The 25,046-nt window shown below is 49.4% G+C and overlaps 8 protein-coding genes across 8 annotated transcripts; 4 read left to right on the top strand and 4 right to left on the bottom strand.

Annotated features, from left to right (window-relative positions):
- Positions 1–903: 903 nt before the first annotated feature.
- EPUS_01304 (uncharacterized protein) lies at positions 904–2,376 on the bottom strand (the record flags this gene model as incomplete). The annotated part of the gene is made up of 3 exons (XM_007788597.1): positions 904–1,357; positions 1,450–1,826; positions 1,891–2,376. The coding sequence occupies 3 exons, from the start codon at positions 2,374–2,376 to the stop codon at positions 904–906; spliced, it is 1,317 nt and encodes a 438-aa protein (XP_007786787.1).
- Positions 2,377–3,808: 1,432 nt separating this feature from the next.
- EPUS_01303 (uncharacterized protein) lies at positions 3,809–5,746 on the bottom strand (the record flags this gene model as incomplete). The annotated part of the gene is made up of 8 exons (XM_007788596.1): positions 3,809–4,237; positions 4,298–4,623; positions 4,692–4,715; positions 4,767–5,139; positions 5,189–5,199; positions 5,249–5,334; positions 5,385–5,569; positions 5,624–5,746. The coding sequence occupies 8 exons, from the start codon at positions 5,744–5,746 to the stop codon at positions 3,809–3,811; spliced, it is 1,557 nt and encodes a 518-aa protein (XP_007786786.1).
- Positions 5,747–8,351: 2,605 nt separating this feature from the next.
- EPUS_01302 (uncharacterized protein) lies at positions 8,352–9,668 on the bottom strand (the record flags this gene model as incomplete). Its single annotated transcript, XM_007788595.1, has 4 exons — positions 8,352–8,439; positions 8,487–8,631; positions 8,684–9,266; positions 9,318–9,668. The coding sequence occupies 4 exons, from the start codon at positions 9,666–9,668 to the stop codon at positions 8,352–8,354; spliced, it is 1,167 nt and encodes a 388-aa protein (XP_007786785.1).
- Positions 9,669–10,034: 366 nt separating this feature from the next.
- Positions 10,035–11,264, top strand: EPUS_01301 (uncharacterized protein; the record flags this gene model as incomplete). The annotated part of the gene is made up of 4 exons (XM_007788594.1): positions 10,035–10,527; positions 10,581–10,702; positions 10,746–10,910; positions 10,968–11,264. 4 exons carry the CDS (start codon positions 10,035–10,037, stop codon positions 11,262–11,264), a joined length of 1,077 nt encoding a protein of 358 aa, XP_007786784.1.
- A 1,232-nt stretch (positions 11,265–12,496) lies between these two features.
- On the top strand, positions 12,497–13,585 carry EPUS_01300 (uncharacterized protein; the record flags this gene model as incomplete). The annotated part of the gene is made up of 1 exon (XM_007788593.1): positions 12,497–13,585. The coding sequence occupies one exon, from the start codon at positions 12,497–12,499 to the stop codon at positions 13,583–13,585; it is 1,089 nt and encodes a 362-aa protein (XP_007786783.1).
- A 689-nt stretch (positions 13,586–14,274) lies between these two features.
- Positions 14,275–17,211, top strand: EPUS_01299 (uncharacterized protein; the record flags this gene model as incomplete). Its single annotated transcript, XM_007788592.1, has 1 exon — positions 14,275–17,211. The coding sequence occupies one exon, from the start codon at positions 14,275–14,277 to the stop codon at positions 17,209–17,211; it is 2,937 nt and encodes a 978-aa protein (XP_007786782.1).
- Positions 17,212–18,933: 1,722 nt separating this feature from the next.
- On the top strand, positions 18,934–20,309 carry EPUS_01298 (Protein png1; the record flags this gene model as incomplete). Its single annotated transcript, XM_007788591.1, has 2 exons — positions 18,934–19,819; positions 19,870–20,309. The coding sequence occupies 2 exons, from the start codon at positions 18,934–18,936 to the stop codon at positions 20,307–20,309; spliced, it is 1,326 nt and encodes a 441-aa protein (XP_007786781.1).
- A 2,415-nt stretch (positions 20,310–22,724) lies between these two features.
- Positions 22,725–23,775, bottom strand: EPUS_01297 (uncharacterized protein; the record flags this gene model as incomplete). Its single annotated transcript, XM_007788590.1, has 2 exons — positions 22,725–23,653; positions 23,721–23,775. 2 exons carry the CDS (start codon positions 23,773–23,775, stop codon positions 22,725–22,727), a joined length of 984 nt encoding a protein of 327 aa, XP_007786780.1.
- Positions 23,776–25,046: the final 1,271 nt, after the last annotated feature.

Here is a 25,046-nt window from a genome sequence, read left to right as displayed (position 1 = left end):
CGAATTTATATCGTCAGTGTGTTCCGCCCGATAATGGGGGACCCTGAAGCCTTGCGAGCCAGAGCTTCTTCCCCTCGTCAGCATTTTGGGAGCTTGATGTTGACACTCGCGAGCCAAGTTCGATAGCGCTGGCTCTGCAAATAGTGGTGGTTACCTAACTCCCAAAGACACCTCGCTATCAACTCGTTGTTCATGTGCGTTGGGGTTTCGAGTAAGGCATTTGATGTGATGAGCATTTGTCAACACTTTGCAGTTCATAGTGCTCTACAAAAGACGCTGCCTCAGCCTTCTCCAACAATGTTGTATATGGTGCGAAGCGTTGACAACTTACTGCAGAGTAGTCTGAGATTTAAGATATCTTGAGGACATAAGTTTTTCAGCAACTTGTGTGAAAGATTCGAGGGAGATGTCAGGATAGGGAATTGCTATGACGCCGCCCCGTGCGCGCGAAAACCTGGAGAGAGGAAATCGCAGTTTTTTCGCCGAATTCAAGCTCGCAGAAAGGGATTGATAGGCGACCCAATGTGGGCGATTTGTTTCTGCTTTGTTTTCTGAGGATTAATCGCTATGAAGACAGCTTTTCACACCATTTCGCACGCCAGAGAGCACGATCATCGTTACTTTTCAGCAGTTGACCCATGTTGGCATTGGTACATCGCAGTGTAATCTCGGGACAAGATTCTGGTAGGGATAATCGGAAACAACAGATCATGCGTGTCTAAAGTTGGGTCAGTCGGAGTTCTTCTTCGGGCTCTCGATGCGCGAGATCAAAACCTGCCTGGAAGGTGCCCAAGACAAGCCCAAAAAGTTTACTGATACCTAAAACAGGCATTTCAAGTAGCTCCCGTGATCAATCATAACAAGATCTAGACTCATGACAATCAAATACCAAAGGCCCTGATCTCAAGCCCTCGCTCTCAGCTGGATCATTGGTCCATTCCGATACGCCGCGATGTAATCAATCATCTGGTACTCTTCTACCCTGCGTCTCCCCTCCTCCAGATCTAAACTTCCACCACCTGTCGGTTCGCCCGCCGGCCGGATATCGTACTGGTAGAGCAGGGTGGCCAGCGCGGCCTTCAATGCCAGGTACGCCATATTCTTGCCAACACAACTCATCGGCCCAGCGCCGAAAGGACAGAAGGCGCGGCGGGCCGCGCCAACGCTGTCAAGCGTGACGCCAGTCTTTCCATCGACTATCCAGCGCTCAGGGCGGAAGTCCCACGACGAGGGATAGTATAACTCGTTGTGGTGGATGGCATATGCAGGGACGCCCACAGTTGTGCCCTTGGGGATATGGCGGCCGTCGATGTCGATGCCACCGGCAAGGACCTCGCGGGCATCATGCTTGGTAGGGCTGGGGAGATGCGTAGAGTCTCGTCAATGGAACTCTGGAGGTAGGTTAAAGAACTGAGTTTGGGATTGCGGATTTCGGAAACATCCTGAAACGCGGAACGAATCTCTTCGGTGAGCTTTGCGAGCACCTCTGGGTTGCGCAAGAGGTAAAAAATAGCGGCAGAGATCGTGTGCGCAACGCCGTCACTCCCGGCAGCGATCAAGAGGCCACTGTCAGCCTGCAGCTCTTCTCTACTGAAGCCCTTGCCGGTCACGGGGTCCCTACTCTTGAGCAGGTAATGGAAAACGTATTTGCGAGGTTCTTTGCCAGAGCTCTGGGCTTGTTCTTCAGCGTCGACACGTTCGACCAAGCTACTGTTTGCAAGCCGTGTGAAGCGGAGAGAATCCGCTGCTGCTTGGCCGCCAATATAATGCATGACCGGAGTTCCGAGGACTGGCCGTATCAGCGCAGCAAAGGGAAGATAGCCGGCCTGCGTATTAGTGACAGTTCGTCAGCGCTCTATTGCTCCTAGAAGATCATGAAGGACTCCATACATAGTATAAGAATTGACTTGTCCCTCTTAGAACATTCGGAACATAACGATTCTTCTCGGTTTCACACAGCTCCCAGGACTTGCCAAAGGACAGGTTACTGATGAAGTCGAAGCCAAACCAAGTTGACCAATCACTCATGTTCTTTCTCTCGGTCCAGTCGCCGGGTTTTGCGTCCCGGGGCAGAGTTCCGAGACCGTCACAAAACGAGCTTACATTGTCCGCAATGACGTTCTCAGCATCTATGAGGGCACGTTCGGAGAACGCATGATTCAGAACCCGTCGTCTGAAAGCGTGCTCGCCCTTGTCAATGACGCTTTGGGTACTATAAGCTCCCGAGGATATGTCAAGTGTTTTGTACCAATCGCCCCTCTTGACATTGGCATATCTATCACGATGGATTGCTTGAAGGGCTGGCGCCGTATTGAAAGACAGACTGTTGGGACCAGTTCGGATAATCGGACCTGTGGACAATAAGCAAGATTCCATGATCTTCAGCTCGGGGTCTCCAGCGCAAGTCAGTCAGCCCTCACCGTGTTTCTCGTGATCACGCAAGAGGTGAATGTGCCGGTGTCCCATGTAGCACTGGAAGACAAGAGGCCATTGTGAGATTCTCGCAAGGAGGGGTCCTGGATATCTGGCCAAAGGGTGAAATGTAATACGATAGATAGCAGTGAGCACAACCTTCTATAGCGTTAACAGAAATCCGCTGATTGGCAATGCTCATGGCTACTCACATAAAGAAAGGTTGCGATAACGATATATGCTATGTTCTCGTGGTACTGTAGAGATGGCACTGTAGTGCATAACTTATGAAAAGCTTCCATGAAACCTGTAATAAAAGTTGAAGAGACACAATCGAAGCCAACTAGAGAAAAATAGATGATACAGCTCGACAGGTAAGCTGCCTGCCCCACTAGCTGTTAGGGATGCCAAGAGGTGCAGATATATGAGATGCCAGTTATGGACCTTATAAGGTAAGGGAATTCTGTGGCGAATTCCCTTGGTAATCTAGTCTTTTAACGCATGCTTCGCGCATGCGGGGAACGTACGGTCCATCGTCCTGACACTAGCACAGCGACAACTCTCTTGCCGAAAGCCTGCGCAATACAGTTGGGTGCCAAAGGTCTGACACTAAATCCACTTTTAGCGCAGAATCCACCTTTTTAAAGTAAACACTACAACTTTTATAGTTAGACTATAAACTATCAAACCTTATTTAATATTCCAACTTAGTAAACTAAACCTTTCACTTCTTTGGAAAAAAATTTAGAAAAAATCCAGCTTTAATGTAAAGCAAAGGTTTTTCCCCAAAAAATTGATTGTTTTTTAGTTTAATTTTACTGCCGAGCACACCTCTATGTATAAATTTGAATAGAAAAGATTCTATATGAAAGATAAAAATATAATTAAACAGGTTTGGTTTCAGACTGTTGGCCTCGTACTGTATAGAAAGTTGATGATTTGATCGTGGTCTAGGTGGAAATCCTTGTCGAAATCTCATTCAATCATCCTCTCAACCATTCACAACAAAATATCTATGTAGAATATTCTTTGCTGTTACCTCGCCGGCCCTTATACGAAGGAAACAGCAGTTGCGTAAATTGAAGGAGATTTGTGACCAAAAAGGCCCTCAAAGGCCGCATGAATGGCCTTGTCGACGTTGTCAGCCTCAGCGACAGCGAGCTTGTGGAGGCAAAAAGGGTGGATTGAGGCGGCTCATGATGTATTTCCGTCAAGTCATTGCTAGACAAACTGTTTGTTACCCAAAGTGCGTCCAATTGCAGCAGCCGACGAGGTGCTCTGCTTTGCATGTATATACAAACCTGCCGTTTATCTACGATGCAAAAGCCCAATCTTGTCATTTAGCTACTAGGCAGACAAACCACAACAGAGGAAATTAGTCAATCAGGCTCCACACCTACAAATTCTCCTTCATGACTGGTACCGAAAACCGCTTGTGACCGCTAATGACCCAATCAAGTAAGGCAATGATGATGACAGCAATCATAACCGGCCCAGCATAGTTCATGTTCAACGCAGTGACTGGCAGTACAGGCGGGAATGGCAGCCAGATGACGATGAAGATCCCGTACAAGAGGGCGAAAATATTGATAGGGATTCCCCAGCGACCGAGCCTAAATGGACCGTAAGCGGGATGCCTGCCCTCAAGCTTCCGTAAGAGGATCAGCGAGATCGGGACGAGGTAAGAGATATACAGAGCGAGCGTTGTCAGAGACAGAATAGCGGTGAAAGCTGTCGTTGAACCGATGCTGATTAGGTGTAGAAGGCAGGACAGTATGGTGACTAAGGTGAGTGATCTCAGTGGGATCTTCAGTCCAGGATGCACCTGTCACATGTCCAATGAGCGTCTTTACCTGGGAGAGCTGGTCCAGAGCAGTTGACTTACATAAGCGAAGAAGTCCGCAAAAGGAAGGCCATGATCTTTTGCGAACGCCCAGGTCAAGCGGGACACTGAGGCCAGGATGCTGAAACATGAAACAAGAACCACGATGATTATCATTAACATCATAACATTTGTCCCAGCTTTCGACTTGGTCGCCTGATAGTAGACTTCGATAATGGGGTATCCCGTAGGCGAGGCTAAAACGGTTTCCAGGTCTCCGAGAGTGAAGAGGAGGCAGATGATGAATGCAAAGGCGAAGACAGCGTTTATGACAACGGTCAGGATCATGCTGAGCGGGATTCGTCTGGGCGCATCTTTCGCCTCGTCGCCTGGTCGCCCGTCAGCATTCACATATCCACCGACTGCGCGCAAAAGCTGTTCGGATAGTGAAACAGACTCATGTGAAGGACTCCATCGAATCCTATATTTGTGTCATGAGCAAAATCCGTTTGATTGAAACCGTTGAACTCACCAACAAGAGGAAAAGTCGTAGATAGCAGACCAATACACCAAGCCACACCGGGATTCGTCCAGCCACTGATTTCATTGACATGGGTGGTAAAGACGAACTCCGCAGTGCTGCGCGTAGCCAGCACAACCAGTATCACTACTGTACAAATGAAGAACAGTAAATGGCAAACACCGCCAATAATTTCCAGTGGTGCAAGCAATCTTCTGCCATGAACATTACAGATGACCGGGACCACAATGAATGCCCACGAAAGCAACGTGCCGTGCCAACGCTCATATATATAAGTGTCGGGGTAATTGAAGATGATAAGACCCTGGACCATCGTACCTAGGAGGAAAGGAGTCAGCGCGCAAGACGCAATCCACGCGAAAACCTATACAAGTCATTTAGAGACTCTCTCATTGCCAGGAATATTTTCCTACTGTCAACCATCCTAGAAGGCGTCAGTTCTGGCATTTCAGTCCGAGTAGCACGGTTCATACCTTGGAGCAAGCTCCAAAATGCTGGAGACATTACTCTCGGAGCGTAGAGGGCCGTCCATCGGTATTGCGCTCCAACAGTAGGATCTCTGCGGCGGTGTCAACCACGGCGGTCCCCGATGTGCCTATTGGGACCTACATGGACGCCATCTCTCCCAATGATGCAGCAAGTGCGGCCGAACCCACAGCGGAAAGAATCATTCCGTAGACCAAAGATACTGGCCCTCCATTTAACAGTGCGGCCTGAAATGTGATAGCAATTGCTTCCCAAGACGCCTGCAGGGTCAAGCCAAAGGAAACCATGGGCTTCAGGCCGAGATATCTCTGTTGAAAGTCAGGTCCCTTTTCGATCAGTACAAAGTGAGAAGCAGGTCGTACCTCCAGGACGTTACGCCCGCTATCGTAAATCTGGTCATTTGTGTTGTCTGAAATAGCCTCATGGACGCTGGGCTTGGAAACCTTTGTCCTCGAACCCATCTCCATGGGCTTGTCGTCCGCCATGATGGAGAAGAGAGACGGCGAGGTAACCGCAACAGACACCAAGTAGCAAGCATGTTATTGCTGAGAGGAGGTTGGAGAGCAGCGGGGTATTAATGGAGCTCGCCGTAAATGTGGTAGGATTCTTTTTTTGGGCCATTCTGGCTGTAATCGAACTGCTGGTTTAGTACCAGGTCGGCTTTCGTACGCAAGTGCCAAGTCAATGAGGCCCAATCAAATGTCAGACTTTGTGGCAGAACATTGACCCTGCCAATCTAGGCTCAGATTGCCGTGTCAAGAGACTTCTCGGCGGAACCCAGCACTACTACGTACTCGAGTATCCGGATACAAAGAAGATTCACACGGCAATACGGAACACAAGCCGCCGGGGAGATCTTACCGTGACTCCTTCTGACTTACTACGGTAGGAGACATAATGTTTGTCACCTCCGCACTAACTTAGTATCTTTGGACCAAAACAGTTATCAAACAAGCGAGGCTAAGTAGCACTAATCCAAAGATGGATTAATCAGAGCTGGTGGACTTGTTTGTATGGCTGCTTGATCTTGTAAGCTTTTCGACGACTAATTAGCTATCTGTGGACTCGTATCAGAACTAGTCGCTATTAGCACTGTATTGACAAACATTATGCCTCCTACCGTAGTACGTGTGGCGCGGAATGCCGGGCACAAAGCCGTAGTGTATTTATTGGTCGAGAGCTAAAGCCAGCCATCAACGGTATTGATCGCGCTTCAACAAAGAACCTCTATAGTGTGACAAGAAAACAATCACAGCTTTTGAAGCGCAGGAATCTCAATGTATAAGCCGTTGTAGTATTTTCTTCTGGATTCATGAAATCATTGTGCTTCCTAAGGTGAACGTCTAACTATGGATTAATAACGCCACTTGGCAAGCCAAAGCTACCTAGTCGAGGAGGATAGCAAGGAGGAGGATCGCGAGGAGGAGGATAGCAAGGGGGAGGATAGCAAGGGGGAGGATAGCAAGGAGAAGGATAACAAGGAGAAGGATCTCAAGAAGGAGGATATCCATATCCTCCATATCCTCTACTATATCCTCCTTCTTAAGATCCTTCTCCTTGTTATCCTTCTCCTTGCTATCCTCCCCCTTGCTATCCTCCTCCTCTTTATTATCTTCCTCCTTAATATCCTCTGTAAAGGCTAACAGAGTATCTCTATTTAAGTCACAAAGGCGTTATTGTTGAATGGCATGAGTATGAGTTATGATTGTGGTATGAGTAGTAGATGATGAAGCTAAGTTCTAAGTACAGGTTGGGATAAGATAAATAGCCAGTAGTGTGCCAAGCTAGCCAAGTGCTCCTTCTGTGCCCCTCCTATGCTCCTGCAATGTAACAGTTATAAAGTTCTCTCTACGTTCGAACGCTTCTTATAATTCAACACCACGATTTTCTATCTCAAAATTACAACAGCAAACTCACAAGAGAGTCTATTTACTATCCGGGTCATTTTAGGCATTCTACTATGATAATTCAGTAGTAAATGGCTATTCTATATCCTCACAGTAATTCTGCTCTGCGGCGCCAGCAACTCGAGGGTCACGCTAAGGATTTGCAAGAGTTCCGCAACGCACAATAATAAAACACGACGAAATTAAAGAGATAGTGAGAACCGAGCTCGAGAGCCAAAATATAAGTCCCATGGAGATTAAAAATGGGTCCCATCAATCCCTCAACCACCTGCAGGCTCAATCTCGATTCGCGTTAAAGCAGCGCTCACTCAGGATAGAGGCCGTAAGTGGAATTGGAAGAAAAATATCTTACTGCCTACTATCTGGGCACTATCTGCCGTTCACCGAAGTCGATCATATGCGGCCCCTGGCCCAAGGATTTTTTCGGGGGCCTAGAGTGAGGAAAGTAATCTCAATTCCCTCTCGATCGAGCAACGGTGTCGAGCTTGGTCCTCGGATCTGCAGATACTTACCTGTTGAGAAAAGTCTAGAGAAGCAAGGAACTTCTAAGTCAACCAGGAGACGAACGAGATGGTGATAGGAGGAAGCGATGTCCAGATTAAGGATGTCGAACCCGATTTCCAGTGGACACTGTATGGCCATGGGAGCGCTCACTCAATATTGAGCCTCACATTAAATGAGACTGATACATCGTGAATGCGCTGTCATCCATATAAACGAAATCAATTGTGTTCGGGGCGGGGGAGTTCATGTGTTTTGCCTGCCTGAAATGTACTTTCTATTCTAGTTACACCCAAGGCCCAGTTTGCTCACAGGTCGATGCAAAGGATTAATACAAGAGTGGTCGCTCAAGAGAAAAAAAAATTGGTTATTATTGAGTCTATATGCGAATGAGGGAGCAGACCAACAGGATGATGTTGCCTATCGTATGCGAAGATTGAACGCCTAGGCAATATGCAATGACTTCGCGAGAACCTCCGTACCACCACCTGTGTGAATTATGTCCAGCTCGTGTATGCCTGAAAATGCGCAAGCCAAGAGAACCGTAAAAATACAAAATGATACACATCAGCAGTTATGCTTGTGGTTGCTGTAGGCCTTGGGAGCTCTGAAGGGTATTCGGCTGAAAGAGTGTGATAAAGAGGGCAATAAAGATTGGGGTGTTCCGTATTCTCGGTATTCTTTATGTTTTGTTGTCGCTGGTGGCTACCGGCTCATCTTCCGTCAGATCTTCTGTTGGGCCATCCTTCTGCTTATCGTGGGTGGGATCCCTGGAGACCTTAGTGAAGTCGCAGCTCCAACTTACACTGCCTAGTACCATTTTTTCGAATCCTTGACTCTACCGCTACCGCTAGTAGTTTTGTAGCTCCTGCGGTCGACGTATCTATCGTCTTGCTTCTCCTTTGTATGGCCACTCCTGTAATCGGCTTGATATGTTCTGATTCGAATGTCTTGTTGTTCGCCTTGACAATGAATTAGCAAGATTCTCGAGTCGCTCATTTGACGGAGGCTTACTAGACTTCTTGTGGCCGAAGGCAACCGGAAGAGCTTCTGGATTGCGCTTCAACAAGTTTGCTTGTGAGATGAACCGCCTCCCCAAGCAGACGTCAAAGGGTGACTCATCCGGAAAGACGATGAACTCTATATGCCAGGTTTTGGCGGTTTGGAAGTTGACGAAGTGGAACGGTAGAACGACTTGTCCAAGCGGAGAGAACTCGGTTCCGTCAGCCACAATGCAGGGGTCGCCAGTGTATTCTTCGATCGGGTATCCAAGCATCAGCGCTACAGAATGGCTAACAGCATTGCGAGTCATGCCTGTATCGAGTCGAGCGCGGCCAGGCATTTTCTCTCCACTGCCTTTCTCAAGCTGGATGTCCTCTACGAATTCCCCAAAACTCGCTTCACGATACATTGAGCTGAATCGAGGGTATGATTCTCTTCTCTCCCTGTGGGATGTTGAATTGGCCTCTGGAGCTGTCTCTTGAAGCTCCGCCGCCGACGCCTGGTCTGCATTTTCATCGGTGGAAGTACCAAATGGATTTCGTTCAGCCTGTGTGATAGGATGTGGATTGTGTACAGATTTGGCATCGTCGTCAACCTGCATGTACTGTAAGCGCGAAATCATGAAAGCATAGCATGCCATTCTTACTTCGATTATCTCCACATTGTCCCCATGTCCTGCCTTTGCGCGTCTTATGATGTTCTGGAAACCGCTCAGGAACACCCTTACTCCTTCCAACATATCTTCATCACTAGGACCTGGTGGTTTGATGTGTTCTGCGCCGACGGTGCCTGCAGCCAGGCCGAGATTTGCAATGACATCCTTGACGCCATCTGAAGATTTTGAGTGCCTGCTCGATGCTGAGGATGACCGACTCCGAGCCTCTTGGACAAATGTGTCAAGAAATTGCGATGAGCGAGATCGAAGACTTCGCTTCTCTTGGGGCTCAATTGGAGTAGGCGGGGTGCCCGTGATAGTGGGAGCTTGTCTGGGAACCATGGTAACTTTCGTTGTGGGGGTTAAAAGCGACAGAGTCTGAATTGTTGCAGTAGGGGATGGAGAGGTTCATATAAACCACTGCGCTGAGATAGAGCGGCCCCCATAATGTCACCAACCCCCAATATGAGTGGCCTGAGGATCTGGATTCCGATCCCAATGGGGCGCGAGGAAGGGTGTTCCGGGCTAGTGGGTGGGGGCTGCTGCAATGCGCCTCGGCGATTCAAAAGTCAGCACCTTGTGGCTGAGCGACACAGCCTTAGACCGCTTCACCATCTAAAAACCAGAACACCCTTTCCTTCGCGAAGCGCTTATATTCAGGCACCTTTTCATTCCTAATTCGCCTTTGCGGCACTCGTTTCTTCTAACATGGCGACGTCCTTCGATGAGAAACATGGAGCGGAAATCAAGGGCACGACCGTGACGGGCAGTGAGCCACCCACACCGGTACCGGGGATCAATCGAACATGGTCGACGTCCTTCGATGAGAAACATGGGGCGGAAATCGAGGGCAAGCCCGTGATGGGCAGTGAGCCACCCCCACCGGTACCAGGGATCAATCGAACGTGGTCGACCGGCAGCTATCCGCGACTTTCAGAGTTCATGGGTCTGTGGCCTGAAGTAGCGATCTTTCGTCGCTTTGGTGCTCTCAACGCGCAGAACCTATTATTTCTGCAGGCAGAGATAGCACACCTCGAACGAGAGCTACAAGTCATAAGAGAAAGAGAAGAGCAGGGGGAAGACGAAAGAGGGCTACTGGCTCAACGCTCATGGTTCGAATTGAGTCAGCCAACAGTAGATGGCGAATATTCCCCTCAGTGGGCCGTCATTCAGGATATTCGATCCAAGTTGTCCGAATATAGTAAGACGGCGGAATGTCATTCTCGTGTGTCAACCACTGATCTTGCACTACAGATGCATTTCTATTACAGTACAAAGAAATCTGTGCTCTTCATGGACCCTCAAAGCACGATGTGAATTGCCTACGGGAATGGCTCATTCGGCCCGAATGCGGAGATAACTTCCTGGAGGGAGTGGTGAGTAGACCTGCTTGCTGTGGTGTCCATCTAACCATCACAGGAACGTGACATACTGCATCCCCGAGACGAACGCTACTTAGAAAATCAGCGAGCGTCAGATCTTGTGACCTTATCACGAGAAGCGGTTGAACGAGACTTCTTTTCGCAGTGGATATCTGATGAAGTGCTTGGCAAGTTCCATCGGTGGATCGGTCGCCATTACAAGGTGAGTTGGTAGATTCCATCATCTCACATGACCGATCTTATTCTCGTCTGCGTCTAGAAACCCTTTGATCCCGAAAGCGGTCTCTATCACTACCGCAAAGGCAACGTGCGCGCGGTCTCTCATCTTGTGGGCATCCTACTCGCTTCACTAATTCCAGCTGCCTCGATCTTTACACTTTACTTTGTCCCGCATATGACCGATCGACTGGGCGTAATTGTTGCGTATACGGCATTGTTTTCGATATGCCTTGGGGTATTCACGACTGCTAGGAGAGTGGAGATCTTTGCCGCCACAGCTGCGTATGTCTCATTCCTCTCGATTTTGGCTTTCTCTGGAGTTTTTGGGTATTTTTAATCGCATCTCTGCATGTCGCCTATTATCTATCTCATGTAACTTTTGCATCGCAATGTGATCTCGGTGAACTGGTCAAAATCCTCTTCTTTTGCTATTGCAGTGGCCAGAAAGCTGATTCAGCCTTGTTGTGAACAGATTTGCCTCGGTCCAGGTTGTTTTTGTTGGAAGTACTACTATCAGTAATTGATGTGCAGCCATGGATTGTGGCAGTGAATGGGTCGCACTGGTCTTGGGCACTGGCCTTGGGCACCACCGCAACCACGATAAGCGCACGTCAAGGATTATGTATGGCCGTGTGTCTCATTGTGGTCGTCAGCGGACCTCGATAGCCGCGGCTGGACCTCGATGGTCGAAGGTGCTCAACACCAGGCTTTTGTTGGTTTAAGTTGTTTCTGGAGGCCTGCTGAGTCAGATAGGAAGGGCATTAGCAGAGATGCTATATATGATTATTATGGTGACGATTTAATGATAATCTCGACTTGGAACTCGTTATGGCTTGAATGCTGACGAAGGACGCGGGCAACGATACTTTGATGACACAAAACTCGGATTAGAACAATACATGGCGGAGTTGTATGCTCATCTTTGATCCGTGGTATGATATACCATTCAGCCTCGAAACAGGCCATCTTTTCATGTTGTTATTCATCCTTGTGGGCCTCACAAGCAATAATTCCACGACAGTATAGTAATAATCTGCCTAGAATAGTTGAACTACGTTACACAGCCCCCAACCGCTGCCAGCCAAGCCTGACGCACGGCGGCTGAAACCAGGCTCCATTGCCCCTTTAATGAGGCCGACGAAGCAAATTCATTCTTACACAAATAGGATGGCGCCAGCAGCACGTGTTTGGCGATCGCCGGCGGCATGAAACACCGCTAAGCCCCCCGTATCGTATCGCGCTCCAAGACCAGATTCCTGACCAACAGCTCGACTAGCCTGTTCCCCTAACTTAGTAAGCTAAGGATGATATTGATATGTCTGGCGATAGCTCTATGCGCTCATCCTTATTGATGCTTCTTAATCTCCCTGCGGTCCACTTTCCCAGGTTTGTAGGAGAGTGAATTTCTCGTTTGAACAATAAGAAACCCGTGCCTTGAATTCAAGCACAGCGTTGAGTACAGTACCCTTTGTTGATTGCCTGTCAACTCCACTGATTCGCAGGTCGACAGCCAAAATGCGATTGTTATCATGGACCGCTCTTTATCTGTTCTCTTTTGTCCTATGCGCCATGTGTATGATGGGTACGCTGGGAGGAGTCGACCGTCCTTCTACTTTCAAAGCGCTTGAGAGAAGAAAGGAAGACCCCAAAAGCGCTCCCAGTGCAACCATAGGCAAGCCGCTTCCTGCAAAGACCGCAGATGAGACCGAAGATGAGACCCCCAAGAAAAGCGCAACGCCTACTGTAAAGCCAAGTGATTCAAGGAAGACTACCCAAGAACCCAAGAAGACCTCTGCGGAGCCAGAGACGTCAGCCCCTCCCAAGACCTCTGCAGCTACAAAAACGACGTCGGCAGCCACTACCAGAAAGGAGAGCGCGAAACCGACCTCACGTACACCCTCACCTACTGAATCGACAAAGAAGGCCGCCTCAAGTTCAGAGTCATCCGTTTTCGCGACATCGATGACCTCGCCTTCAGCTTTTATTCCTGCATCCTCGGCATCCTCGACGTCCTTGTTGACATCTACAGACGTACCTCAACCGACCCCTATTCTTGCGCAACAACCCCAAGCAGCGAATCGCGTAAGCGTAGGAGGGATTGTTGCAGGAGTAATACTTGGTGCTGCAGTACTCATTGGGATGGCATGGATCGCGGTTGCCAAATGGCGAGAGAACAGACGACATCGCGCTCACTTCGGAGACGACGAAGCCAAACACGGCTTGAGCGCCGCAGGAGCAGACGACCACTACTCGTCCAGTCATGATTCCCTTCTAGCTGGAGGGAAGCTGGTGAGAGATTCAGACGGCCTCAGGTTACAATCGCTTTCATCACCAAGAGTGGGAGCGCAAAGCTTCGTCTCTTCATACCACAGCCCCACATCACAAGTACCGCAGGATGTACTACCGACTATCAGTCCTATTGAAGCTAAGAGCCTGCCAGGCCTACCAACCTCTGAGCATCAATTTTCAACTGCGCTTGGCAGCCATCCAATTATTGCCGGGATGCCCTCTCCACGCATTGGCATGCTTCCAGCCGGTCAGCAGGCAGGCGGGTCAGCCGCCAGGAAACCATTACCGCAGATCAATGTTTCAAGTCCGGTGCATGACCAGCGACATCCATCACTGAGCCAGCAGAGTCCAGCGGTAGAACTCCCATGATAATAGTCTGGGGAAGGCTGCAATGCCACTACTTTGTTCTGTATATAGATTAATGATTGACGAAAATTCTTAACTTGCACATCCTATCTGACTCTAAGCTCATCCAATAATGATTTGAAGCTCGTCATGCCTGCATCCCTATCGCTGACCTAGAGGCAGTTTTTGACAGCACTTGGAATTCCGAGGGCATTGTGGACATCGGCTCTTGTGGTTTTGATTGAAACGAAGCATATAGAGTGGCAGAGGGTATGAGCTGGTGATGGAATTGCCACGACTCAGCTGTCTGAGCAGCAGCTTGTGTCCTTTCGTAACATTGGATTGGCATTGCCCGGAAGGAGTTGTGCAGCCGGAATTCATGGTCTGCTAGGATGAAAGGTGCTTGATTTTGCCCGTAGGAGGAAACCTCGGTATTACTGAAACTGCCAGGTATGAACAGCATTACAGTAGAAGCAGACCATCTTTCCACGAAAGCTCCAATCCATGTCCGAAGGTCGTGCCCCGCCCGTTGTCCTCTCCAACAGCTACCGGCTGTTATTCGGCAAGCAGCTCTACCCGATCACAGCGCGTGAAAGTTTCCCGATGAAATTATATGATGGACCAAAAATTTGGTCAACATCACGATTATTCTGCACGAGCCTCCACCATGGCTTGACTCGGTCCGAACACCTGAGCGACATTCAAGTACAGTCATGGACATTCATCGGTGCCGATTTGTACCATATCCCTCTCAAGCAATCAATGCGCTCGCCTTTTCCCAACCCTCAGATACACAGAGACGATGCCCACCGGACCAGAGACTGGCAATTGGTCGAGCTAATGGAGACATTGAGATCTGGAATCCTGCGCAAGGACTATGGTCACAAGAAACAATATTTCGTGGCGGCAAGGATAGAAGTATTGAGGGTCTAGCATGGACACAAGACTTGCAGGACACAGCCACCGAAGATGACGAAGTTAAAGAAGCTGGGAGATTGAGACTGTTTAGCATTGGATTGTCTTCGGCTGTGACGGAGTGGGATATGGCCCGTGGGATCCCCCTTCGACATGCAAATGGCAATTTTGGTGCTATCTGGTGCCTTGCTGCTCAACCACGATGGACATCAACCGGCGGCGATGGTGAACAGCATGATCCAAATCGTATAAGCCGACACGATCAATACCTTGCTGCAGGTTGCGAAGATGGTACAATTGTCCTTTTCTCTACTGAAGACGGAGATTTACACTATCTGAGAACGATTGCCAAACCTCCGACCAAGAAACCGAGGATATTAAGTGTTACCTGGAAGGACCGAAACACCATCATAGCTGGCTGTTCCGACAGTAACATCCGTGTTTATGACATTCGCACCCGGCAGACTCTCAGGACTATGACCCTGGGCAAGTCCGCGATAGGTGGAAATGAGACTCTTGTTTGGGCAGTCAAGTGTCTTCCGAACGGCACCATATTATCTGGCGATTCTGCTGGAGATCTCAAGATCTGGGATAGCAATAACTATTCCCTTGTACAGAGGCTCCACTGTCATGAAGCGGATATTTTAGATATCACCGCCAATGCCAACGGCAGTACAATCATAACTGGTGGAGCTGATCGTCGAACAGTTGCATACAAGAGCATGCCTGGGGACAAGGGCGATACGACTCGTCGATGGACACAGGTAATGCATCGAAGATTCCACAAACATGATGTCAAAGCTCTCGCGTCCTTCGAAAGTCAGGATCTGAGTATAGTCGTTTCAGGTGGGCTTGACACCGCGCCGATAGTAATGCCACTTCGTGGATGGCAGAAAGAATACCATCGAACGCTATCACATCTACCCCAGTCCCCTCAACTTTCGTCTGCGCCCCAAGCGCGACTATTTATCGGGTGGTGGGAACGTCAAATCAGTATCTGGCACCTATGGCGGCATGCTGAACCATCCGAGGCACCAGAATCGCTCAGTAGCTCTCATACAAGTCACAAGCTTCTGAGCCAGCTATTTCTGAAGGGGGAGGAGAACATCACCTCGGCTCAAATATCCAACGATGGCAGATACATTGCTGTGGCCACCGTTTCAAACGTCAAAATATTCCGATTGCGGTCGCAAAGAAGCTCATCAGACGGGCGAGTCAACATCCGTACCAAGAAAATAGAGACTCTTCCTTCTATTGGACGATTTGGTGCACGACTGCTTGCCTTCTCGCCTGATACTCGCTGGCTTTGCTCAATTCGTCTGAACAACGAAATAACCCTAGTGCGGATTGAGGATTCCTCAGATAGCGAAGCACCTCCTCATTTTAGCAAGCACGCGGCCAAGCTCAACCGAATTAAATCGAAGACATCCAGGGATACCAAAACCGCTGGTTTGGACGGATACCTGGACACCATTACCACCACATCCTTCTCCGCCGACAGCCGCCTACTTGCGGTCGGAGATCTATCAGGACGTATAGCCACTTGGGTACTGGAGGGCCTAGGAGCAAGCAGCAACGGTTTCGTCAATGGCATTCACAACGACCGTGGGTCTGGATCTCCTCAGTCGGCTAGCTCTCTATCATCAGGCGAAAGTTCTTCTGACGAAGAGGATGATTCCCAGAGTATACACGGTCAACGATGGCGCAAGAATCCTGCAGGTGCATATTTACCGAATCTGGATGCATCAATTCTCGTCCTCGCCTTTCGCCCCAGCACACATGAAAACCCAACGAATACAGGTAGAACTGAGATCGGGCTACATCCTACAAGACACACACCACACCCACGTGCACACGACCTACCCACTGGGGAAGACAGGCTCATAGCCATGACAGCAGAGCACAAGTTTGTAGAATATCGGGTCCTCCAAGGAATGCTCTCAGAGTGGTCTCGACGGAACCCAGCTTCATATCTGCCTCAGCAATTTAAGCGAATCAAAGAACGAGCAATGGGTTGTTTTTGGGATGCCTCGTCCCTTCACCACCGTTTGTGGCTCTATGGCTCGACGTGGATGTTCATGCTTGACTTGGCACAAGATCTTCCGTTAGAAGAACCAAGCGGAGCAGTGGGTATGGACGATGTTCAACAGCCACAGCAAAGTTCAAAGCAAAACAAGAAAAGAAAACGGGAAGAATTCGAAGCCGAGAAATTGCGGCAGCGAGGAAGCGGGGCGGGCGGTATTGTCCCATTGTCCGAGTCATATGTTGGTGTTAGCAATTGTTCACGAAGGTTCAAAAGCTTAACGCAGGAGGATTCTCAAATGATACAGCTCGATGAGACGCGCTCTGCTGCCAGCGAGGAAGACGAAGGGAGTGGGCTGGGATTAATGGCCTTGACACAACTTCGAAGGAGAACCGAGCAGCCTTTGGTGAATGGCCACACGGAACATCAGGTAAATGGCGTGCCGAGCCTTTTGCGGGAGACTTCGCACACCAATGCACCCCAAAGCAAACATGGCGACAAACCAGCTTCATTTATAACACTGAGGTACCGCTCGATTCTGGGCATAGTATCCATTGGTGGGGCCGGTGACGGAAATAGACCAATGGACACCAAGAATCATGGTGATGAATTAGATCCAGAAAGCGGCTTCGAAGTCGCTATCATCGAACGACCCCTATGGGACGTAGACCTCCCGCCAAGATTTGACGGGGATCAAGACTGGGAAACGTGATTGACCCCGTCCAGCTGGCTGATTTCTTTTCCCAAGCAGCTGCCAACATCGTACTTTCAACAGTGATTGTCGTGGTTGAGTATGCCAGCATACAGCCACCCGTGCAGCAACACTTCTATTACGAAACATGTTGTCAAAGCCGAAAGGGCGATGTTGTACTAGATGACAAGGCTTCGCAAGAATGTCATATGATCAAACCAGATGGACTGCCTTCATGGTAGAATACATCATCAATCAAAAGGCACATGACTCCGTATTACTTGCTCGCACACCAATGTGAACCACCCACAAACTCAACTCAGGCGCAGCCGGCTTGAGGAAAGGTATTGCTCATCGACGCGCCAAGATGACGACAATATGCTTCGGACGGTTCCGACATCTGGAAGGTCAAGCTTCCGGTCAAGCTCTGCTTCGTTGACTCATCAAGACTTCTTGCCTCCCAGTTACGCAACGGACGCACAATTGGTCCAGCATCTAATTTCCGGAAGAGGTTAGGTGCCAAGATCTGCCACGCGTCTCGGCGATGGCGATAAAAGATCTCATCGCAGAGCCGCTAGGTGAAACATTCTCAGCCCAGCAAAGTTGAAATGTGGGGATGTGAAAAGCATGTACAAGTCGATCTGGGGAAACAAAAAGAAGCTAGAGAAGAGCGACGGGTGAAAGAGTTTGAATAGGAGGCATGCGAGAAGGACTGCCCAGCTGCGCATCAGACTTTTCACGCATATTAGTGACACGGACTATCACGTCAAAAAATGTCCAAGCATAAGTCGTAGGAGAGTTATTAGTCAACCGCATCCATCTCTCGCGGCAGTAGGACAGTGTCAAAGAAACGCAATCCAACTCCTTGGCTTGTCCGATCTGATTAGGCGTTCAGTACACGGTCGACTTCTAAGCAGTAACGAGGACTTGGGCCAGAAGGATGCCGCGCAAGTACACTTGTATCCAGTTATAGAGCAGTCTAGACGTATGCAGTCTGCCGCGTAACAGTTGAGACTGTTAGTCATTGTAAGAAGGTAGCAGTCGAGGCAATTCTGGATGTCCTTGATCCCGAGTGAGCCATGGGCAATCAAGCATAGCATTGATGATACAGTCAGACCATGTAATCATGAAAGACGACGTGTTCCCTCAACAGGGCGAACGGCGAGGAACGATTGCTTTACATATTGAAGTTAGGGGTTTTCCATGAGGCAAAGAGCTGGCTGGCTACGTTAGGTTGAACGATGATTGGCGGTGATGGGGAGCTGACGACGCCGGAAAGTTTGGTCGGGGCCAGAAAGTTTGAAATGTCACGGGAGAGAGACCGAGGGACTCAGGAAGGGACTCGTCACCCTCTCACCAATTCCCAATCTCCACTCCAAACACGCATGCAATGCTAATCCTTCTATCCACCTGTCGTACACCTTCTAGCCTCCTATCCTGCACATTAATTCTCCTTCCATCCTCATCATCGACAACTTGATTTCTCTCGCTGTCTACCTTGTGACTGTGTTGCAGGTTCGCCTCAGGTTGGCGCTTATCCTCGCCAAGCATCGTTCTAATCGTGGCAAAGCACTCGGCTGTGCCAGAACTGCGGCCATTTCACCCACTGCATGCGTTCCTGTCCAAGTCACCACTCCAGTGACGCCGTATCTGGGGCAGCGAGAGAGTTTCCTATTCTTCTGACTCTGGCTTCTGCATTACCTCGTTGAAACAGATAGATTTGTACTCGGAAACAGTTCGACAATGGCGGGACGGCCAGGTGCGCAAGCAGGGATGCCGCGGGACGACTTGGACGCCTCGGGACTCTCAAGACAATTTGATCAATTACTTCGGACGAGGAGACTGAATGAGCTGGAAGAACGCGTGAGGTCACCAAGATCGCAGTCTCCGCATCACCCACGTTCAGCTTCATCGAACCTATCACCACGTCCATCGCTAAATCTGCCTCCTGCATATACTCAGTTTAGAAGCCTTCCTATTGCGCCATCGCCTCCGCAAGATGCTGCCTCGCTAAAGTTTCGCAACCTCCTCATCACCCTCTCGTACACTCCGATCAAATATGAAAATCCCGGTTTACTCGACGAGGCGTTGACGTACATCCCCACCCAAAGGATATATGAGGAAGCAGACGAGGAGCATAATATCATGCTAGCCTCAGCAGCCTCTATGGGTGACGACGTCAAGCCAGAATGGGGTTATCAGGATTGTGTCATCAAAGCCTTGCTCAGATGGTTCCGTCGATCCTTTTTTACCTTCGTCAACAACCCTCTCTGCCCAATCTGTGGCAGCCCAACTGATGCTCAGGGCATGACACCGCCTACTCCGGACGAAGCTGCCCGTGGTGCCAACAAGGTAGAGCTCTACAGGTGCAGCACTGCAACCTGCAATGCTTATGAACGGTTCCCCCGATATTCAGATGTTTGGCCATTGCTAGAGACACGGCGAGGTAGGTGTGGGGAATGGGCCAATTGCTTTAGTATGCTATGCCGTGCTGCTGGTGCAAGGGTACGATGGGTGTGGAACTCTGAAGACGCGGTATGGACTGAGGTCTATTCGGAGCATCAGAGGCGTTGGATCCACGTCGATGCTTGTGAAGAAGCGTGGGACAATCCGAGGCTTTATGCTGAAGGTGAGCATTCCCGTCTCCTAACGAATCAACTTAAACTAAGTGTGATTCAGGCTGGAGGAAAAAGCTTGCCTACTGCATTGCCTTCTCCATTGATGGTGCCACCGATGTAACCCGTCGATACGTGCGCAACCCTGCCGAACAGGGCCTGGGGCGTACTCGCTGCCCGGAAGAAGTACTTTTGTGGATTACGCAGGAGATCAAGAAGATGAGACGGGAGAATATGGATAAGCCCGATCGCTCACGGCTGATGAAAGAGGACGCTCGAGAAGAGAAGGAGCTGCGAAGTTATGTTGCTCAAGCCTTGACTGCACAGATGGTTAGTACCATGCCTGGCGCCATACAGGGTTCGTCGAATTACGTATCGTCACTACCTGCAGACGACGTCAAAACACCTGTTGGTAGACAGGATGGTTCATCAGAGTGGATCAATGCACAAGGAGATAACGGCACAAATATTCCGGATCCGAACCAGAGGCACGAAAGAAGATGATGCTGAGCATGAGTCTGATAGTTTTTCTGAGTGATCAGGACTTCTACCTCAGTCTACGTTCGCTGTCTTCGAAAGTGGGCCGCCATAACAACTTGAGTTCTGACACGTCTACTGGGGCAGGCAGCGTAAAGACAGGCAGCACTTCCTGCCAAGTGAATGCTCTACTTCATTCGCCCAGAAGTGTCATTATGCATCTGACGTGAGTTTATCAACCTGCACGCTGGACATGGAAAGATACTCTTCTGGCCTTCTGAAAATGGAACCACGGGCCCAACTCATCACACACTATTTCCGTCACTACCAATGCTCACTATCATCATCACCTTCATTACACGATACCCCAATGTCAGCCTTCCGTCCTTTACATGCCTTTATCAAGCATCAGCATCAGTCACGGCACCAGACCATGGCGTTCTTTACTTCCTTGCCTTAAAACCATCTCACATGAGTAGCAATGCACAGCATAATTGCTAATTTTGGGAAAATTCCATGGAGTCAACAATTCTTCCAGTGCTGTTCGTCATCTTCATGCAGGCGCACGGGTGCCGCTTTGTATCAAAATGGTCTGGAAACCAGTCCCACTATCTTCTGTTTTTCTGCTTTTCTTGTCTGTTGGTTTTCTGGGTTCTGGGAGTCGGGTGGTGGAAATGGATGCGTACACTTTGTGGCGCATTATCAGCTTGAAGAAATGGATGAAGGAGGGGACAGACTTTTTGACCGAGCGGCCAGGAGGGGGGTTATAGAGTCTGAATGCCCGTACGGATTGAGCTACTTTGCTCTCATGTTTCATGAAAGGGGATGAGATGGGATGGGATGGGATGGGATGGGAATGGAGCTGGAAGAGTAGGAGGCAGACGGAATGAAAGAATCATCAGGATAGCTTAGAGAAGGACGAAAAAATTCAATGGAGATATTTTGTATACGCTATTTCCTTGAAAATTCTTCGCCCGATTCTTTTCGTACCTATTTTCTCTCACTTTCCTCCCCCCCCTCTCTTCTCCCTCCTTGTCGTTCCTCTGCTACCGTATAAAGTCTTTTCAGCGACTATCCCATCCGAGACCGAAACCGAGACCGAGACCACAATCGGCTCTGCGTAGTTCTGCAAACCAGGGAAGTTTTACAACACAATCTCGCCGAGCTGGGTTCTTCAGTTCGGAAAAGGGAAAATGAGGGAGAAGAAAAAAAAATAAGAGGAGGGAGGGAGGAGGTAGATTTTCCTGATTCCTGCTTCCTGTCTCCCTGTCTCCTGTTTCCTTCCCAGCTGGGGTTCAAGCTACAGTGCTACTCTGAATCATCGAAGATTGTGTGCACGCGTCAGTCAGTCAGTCAGTCGTACGTATGCTCCACACCACATGACAGTTTTGATCCATGGCCGGTGGCACCCCGTACACGCACACGCACGCTTCCTGCTTCTCCGCCACGTGATGGTGGGGGGGGCCGGTTGCTATCTTGGGGATTTTTCGCGTACAAAGGGGAAAATAAATTTAAATAATAATTTGCGCATCGGGTTTTGACAAATACGCCTGGGGCTTTGGCGAAGCGCAGGCGAGGGTGGTGTGGGAGGGGTGGAGGGCACGTTTCTCCGTAGTAATGGGATGTGGCGAGGCAGGCTGGAGATTTCCATCGATGGATGGATGGGTGGATGAATTGGTCCACGACTCGCTGGCGGCACCATCCTGCCAGGAAACCCTTTGCTTTCTACAGAACCGGGTAGCATGCAAGCAAGAAAGGAAAGGAAAAAGAAGGGGGAAAAGTCGATTGGGGTTATTTGCAACCATTTCATTTCCATCCCATCTCGGCTCCGCTCATCTCCGAGATCTCGGGAGCTAATTTCCCTTTCCGTTGGATAAGTATTAATCAAACCCCCAACCGTCTCGCTGGTCTACTGTGTGCAAAATGCGTCTTCGCCCTTCTGAGCGACGAGGTCTGCCTTATCGCCTCTTGTCTTCTGCAGATTCAACGCGCAGACTTCTACCGCCCGGTTCTGTTTCACCTTCTCTTCTTTTCAAGATCTGACACAACGGGAACTCAAGCTGCGGGCAGAATAAGTGTGCGTGTCACTGGCGAAGAAAGTATCGAAAAGGGCTCTTATGATCCCTCAAGTTTAGGGCCTTGCCTGTATCTATATCTCTTTCGCATCGTAGGAAGCGCTGGACGCTCTCCATAGCCACCGCCCGCATCGTCGGCTTCAATCACGGATGTAGATACAGCGCCATTGATTCGCAGGGCATAGGGTCCTACTGACACCGCTTTTAGTGGGTGTGATGGCATCGGGCGATTTCTTGTTCGCTGCACCACGCTCCCCTTCCCTTCTATCACCGTTGATAGCAGATCGGACCCAATCTGACTGGTCTCGTTGGCCATCTAGCTGGCGCCTGCATTGAATAAGAGGTCCTGATTCAAGATTGGATAAAATCAAGCATTCCTCCATCGATTCACCCAGCTCGATATCCTCCCCGTCCTGTTCGTGTACCCATTCACTCCATCCTCATAACCATTAGCTCGATACGCATTTGGCGTATTCGTCCCCTGTCTTGTTTCATGATAAGGCGTTGACACCGGATACGGCGGATTCGGCACCGGCCCCGCAGAGTCATGCGTGAGATCTTCTTCATACTCATCGGGCCCCGCACCATGCACGCTCACTCCCCTGTCACTGCCACTTTGCCGCCGCGATTGCTTGCTCATTGGCAATTCTTCCTCAGATCCCGGACAGACACGATGTTTAGTCCTGACGCTGGGTAAGAGGTCAAAGAAGAAGCTGATGATATATCCTGTAAAGAGGAGCGCGATGATCCACTCCAGTATCGCACCGACATCTCTGTTACCCCTGAAGGTCATCACCCCAAACACGATCGCAAGCGCAACTTCAACTAAAATAAAGGCCAGTTTTACCCAGAAGGATGTCCGCAGGATGCGGTGATTGCGGTAGTGGATCCCCAGCCTTTGGTACTCGGCACAGACGAAGATAGCGGAGAGAATGAAGCCGGCGATGAACAGGAGGAGGAAGTAGTTATGCAATCGTCGATGGCGGTAGGTGTCGAATATTGCTAGGAGGACTAGCCCGGCGGATCCGGCAAGGGCGAACAGGATACTGATAATGCTGAGAATTACCTGGGCTAGGCTGGTGTTTCGCGCCAAGCGTCCTGTGTGTCGCAGGTAGCGCTCAGCGAAGAAGGAGAGGTCGAGGAAGACGGTCGTTATTACGCTGCCGGTGATGAAGAGCGGTTTTAGGCCGTAGGCACCGACGTCGGAGATGTAGGCGATGTCTTGGCTGGCTTCCATGGAGGGATACTGGGGTTGAGAGATGACGAACCAGTGGATGAACATGGCGAGGAGCATGCCTGACATAAGAGAGTTAACAGAAATGTTTCTTGCGGATGTGATGGTGAGGGCATGAGGATATCTTACCTAGCCACATTGCCGCCGATATGACGGGGAGGATCCAGTAAGAGAGGAGCCACATTTTGGCGGTGTTTGGAGGAGATATTACCGATGATCTGATATTCTTATAGGTAGAGTATCAGAGAATAATAAGTGTATGAATGGTAAGAAGGTGTCTGAAGATGTCTTGCTTGGAGTGATGGAATGTTCTCGGAATGGGGTCACAAAATCAACGCTATGCCAGGTAAATGAATTGGGAGTATTTATATGCGCCTTAACACCAACACTGGAACTCGTCAGTCATCAAAGAACAAGGGTGTCTGAAAGCCGCAAGTCTATCCATCGGGGAGCAGTACGGGTTATATACAACAGGAAGGAATTTGGTAGAGGGCGACAGAATGCGCCAACAATGACAATTGAGACAGACTATAAACAGTCGACACAGCCGGGCCGGCCGCGCAAGGTGCCGCGCCCGGTATGACGACGTTCCAAGCAAGCTGGCAGGGATCATTGGACGGTAAAGTCGGCTGCCACCATGGCGGTTGCCCCATTCGGCATGGACGCTGGAACTAGATCGGTGAATCTTCCTTAACCCCGTGCTTATGGAGCTTGGGTTACATTTTCGTCAAAATTACTGCTAGATAAGCATTGCTTAGCATGTTTGAAGATGATCAATACAGCATTTATAAGACTTGCTATCATACTTTGTAATTCTTGATTTCTAAAATAATAGAAGAGTGAAGGGATCAGACGAAATGGGCTCAACTCCTATTAGCGCTCTGCTGGTTTGGTCGTTTTGCTCCTCCTTCTGTACAGAATAAAGAGCCTTAATAAGCTCCATGTACGGAGTATGTTTGGCATTTATTAATTTTCATGCCGCCAAGATGCGATTCCAAGTTGTACAGGCACGGAGTTCTGAGGCGCAAACACCGATGTGTATTTCCACCTGGAGATAAAGTCTGTCAATCCGACCAAGAGCGCTTTGTCAGCCAGCTGAGGGCGCCAAGGGGATGCCTTGCTTCAGTTCTCAGCCGTGCTAGTACTACGTACGTAGTATGTGGCTTTGACGATGACTAATTCAATGTGCGTCAGCACGTCTAAGGTCAAGATACAAAATTACAGCCCGAATATCATTCCGCCCCACAAGATAAGCGAGCTATACCGATTTAGGTCAAAATTACGTGTATTATCTAGTATAGAGTTCGATGTAAAAATCAGCGGAACTCGCAGCTATTTCACACAGAATCCTGCACAGAATCCTGCACAGAATCCTGCGCAGAATCCTGCGCAGAATCCACAGCTATTTCAATGCAGAATTCGCAGCTATTTCGACGCAGAATCCTACGCAGAATC

This window comes from Endocarpon pusillum, assembly GCF_000464535.1.
Source record: "Endocarpon pusillum Z07020 unplaced genomic scaffold C720987, whole genome shotgun sequence".
NCBI lineage: Eukaryota > Fungi > Ascomycota > Eurotiomycetes > Verrucariales > Verrucariaceae > Endocarpon > Endocarpon pusillum.
This window is presented reverse-complemented; position numbering and strand designations above follow the sequence as displayed.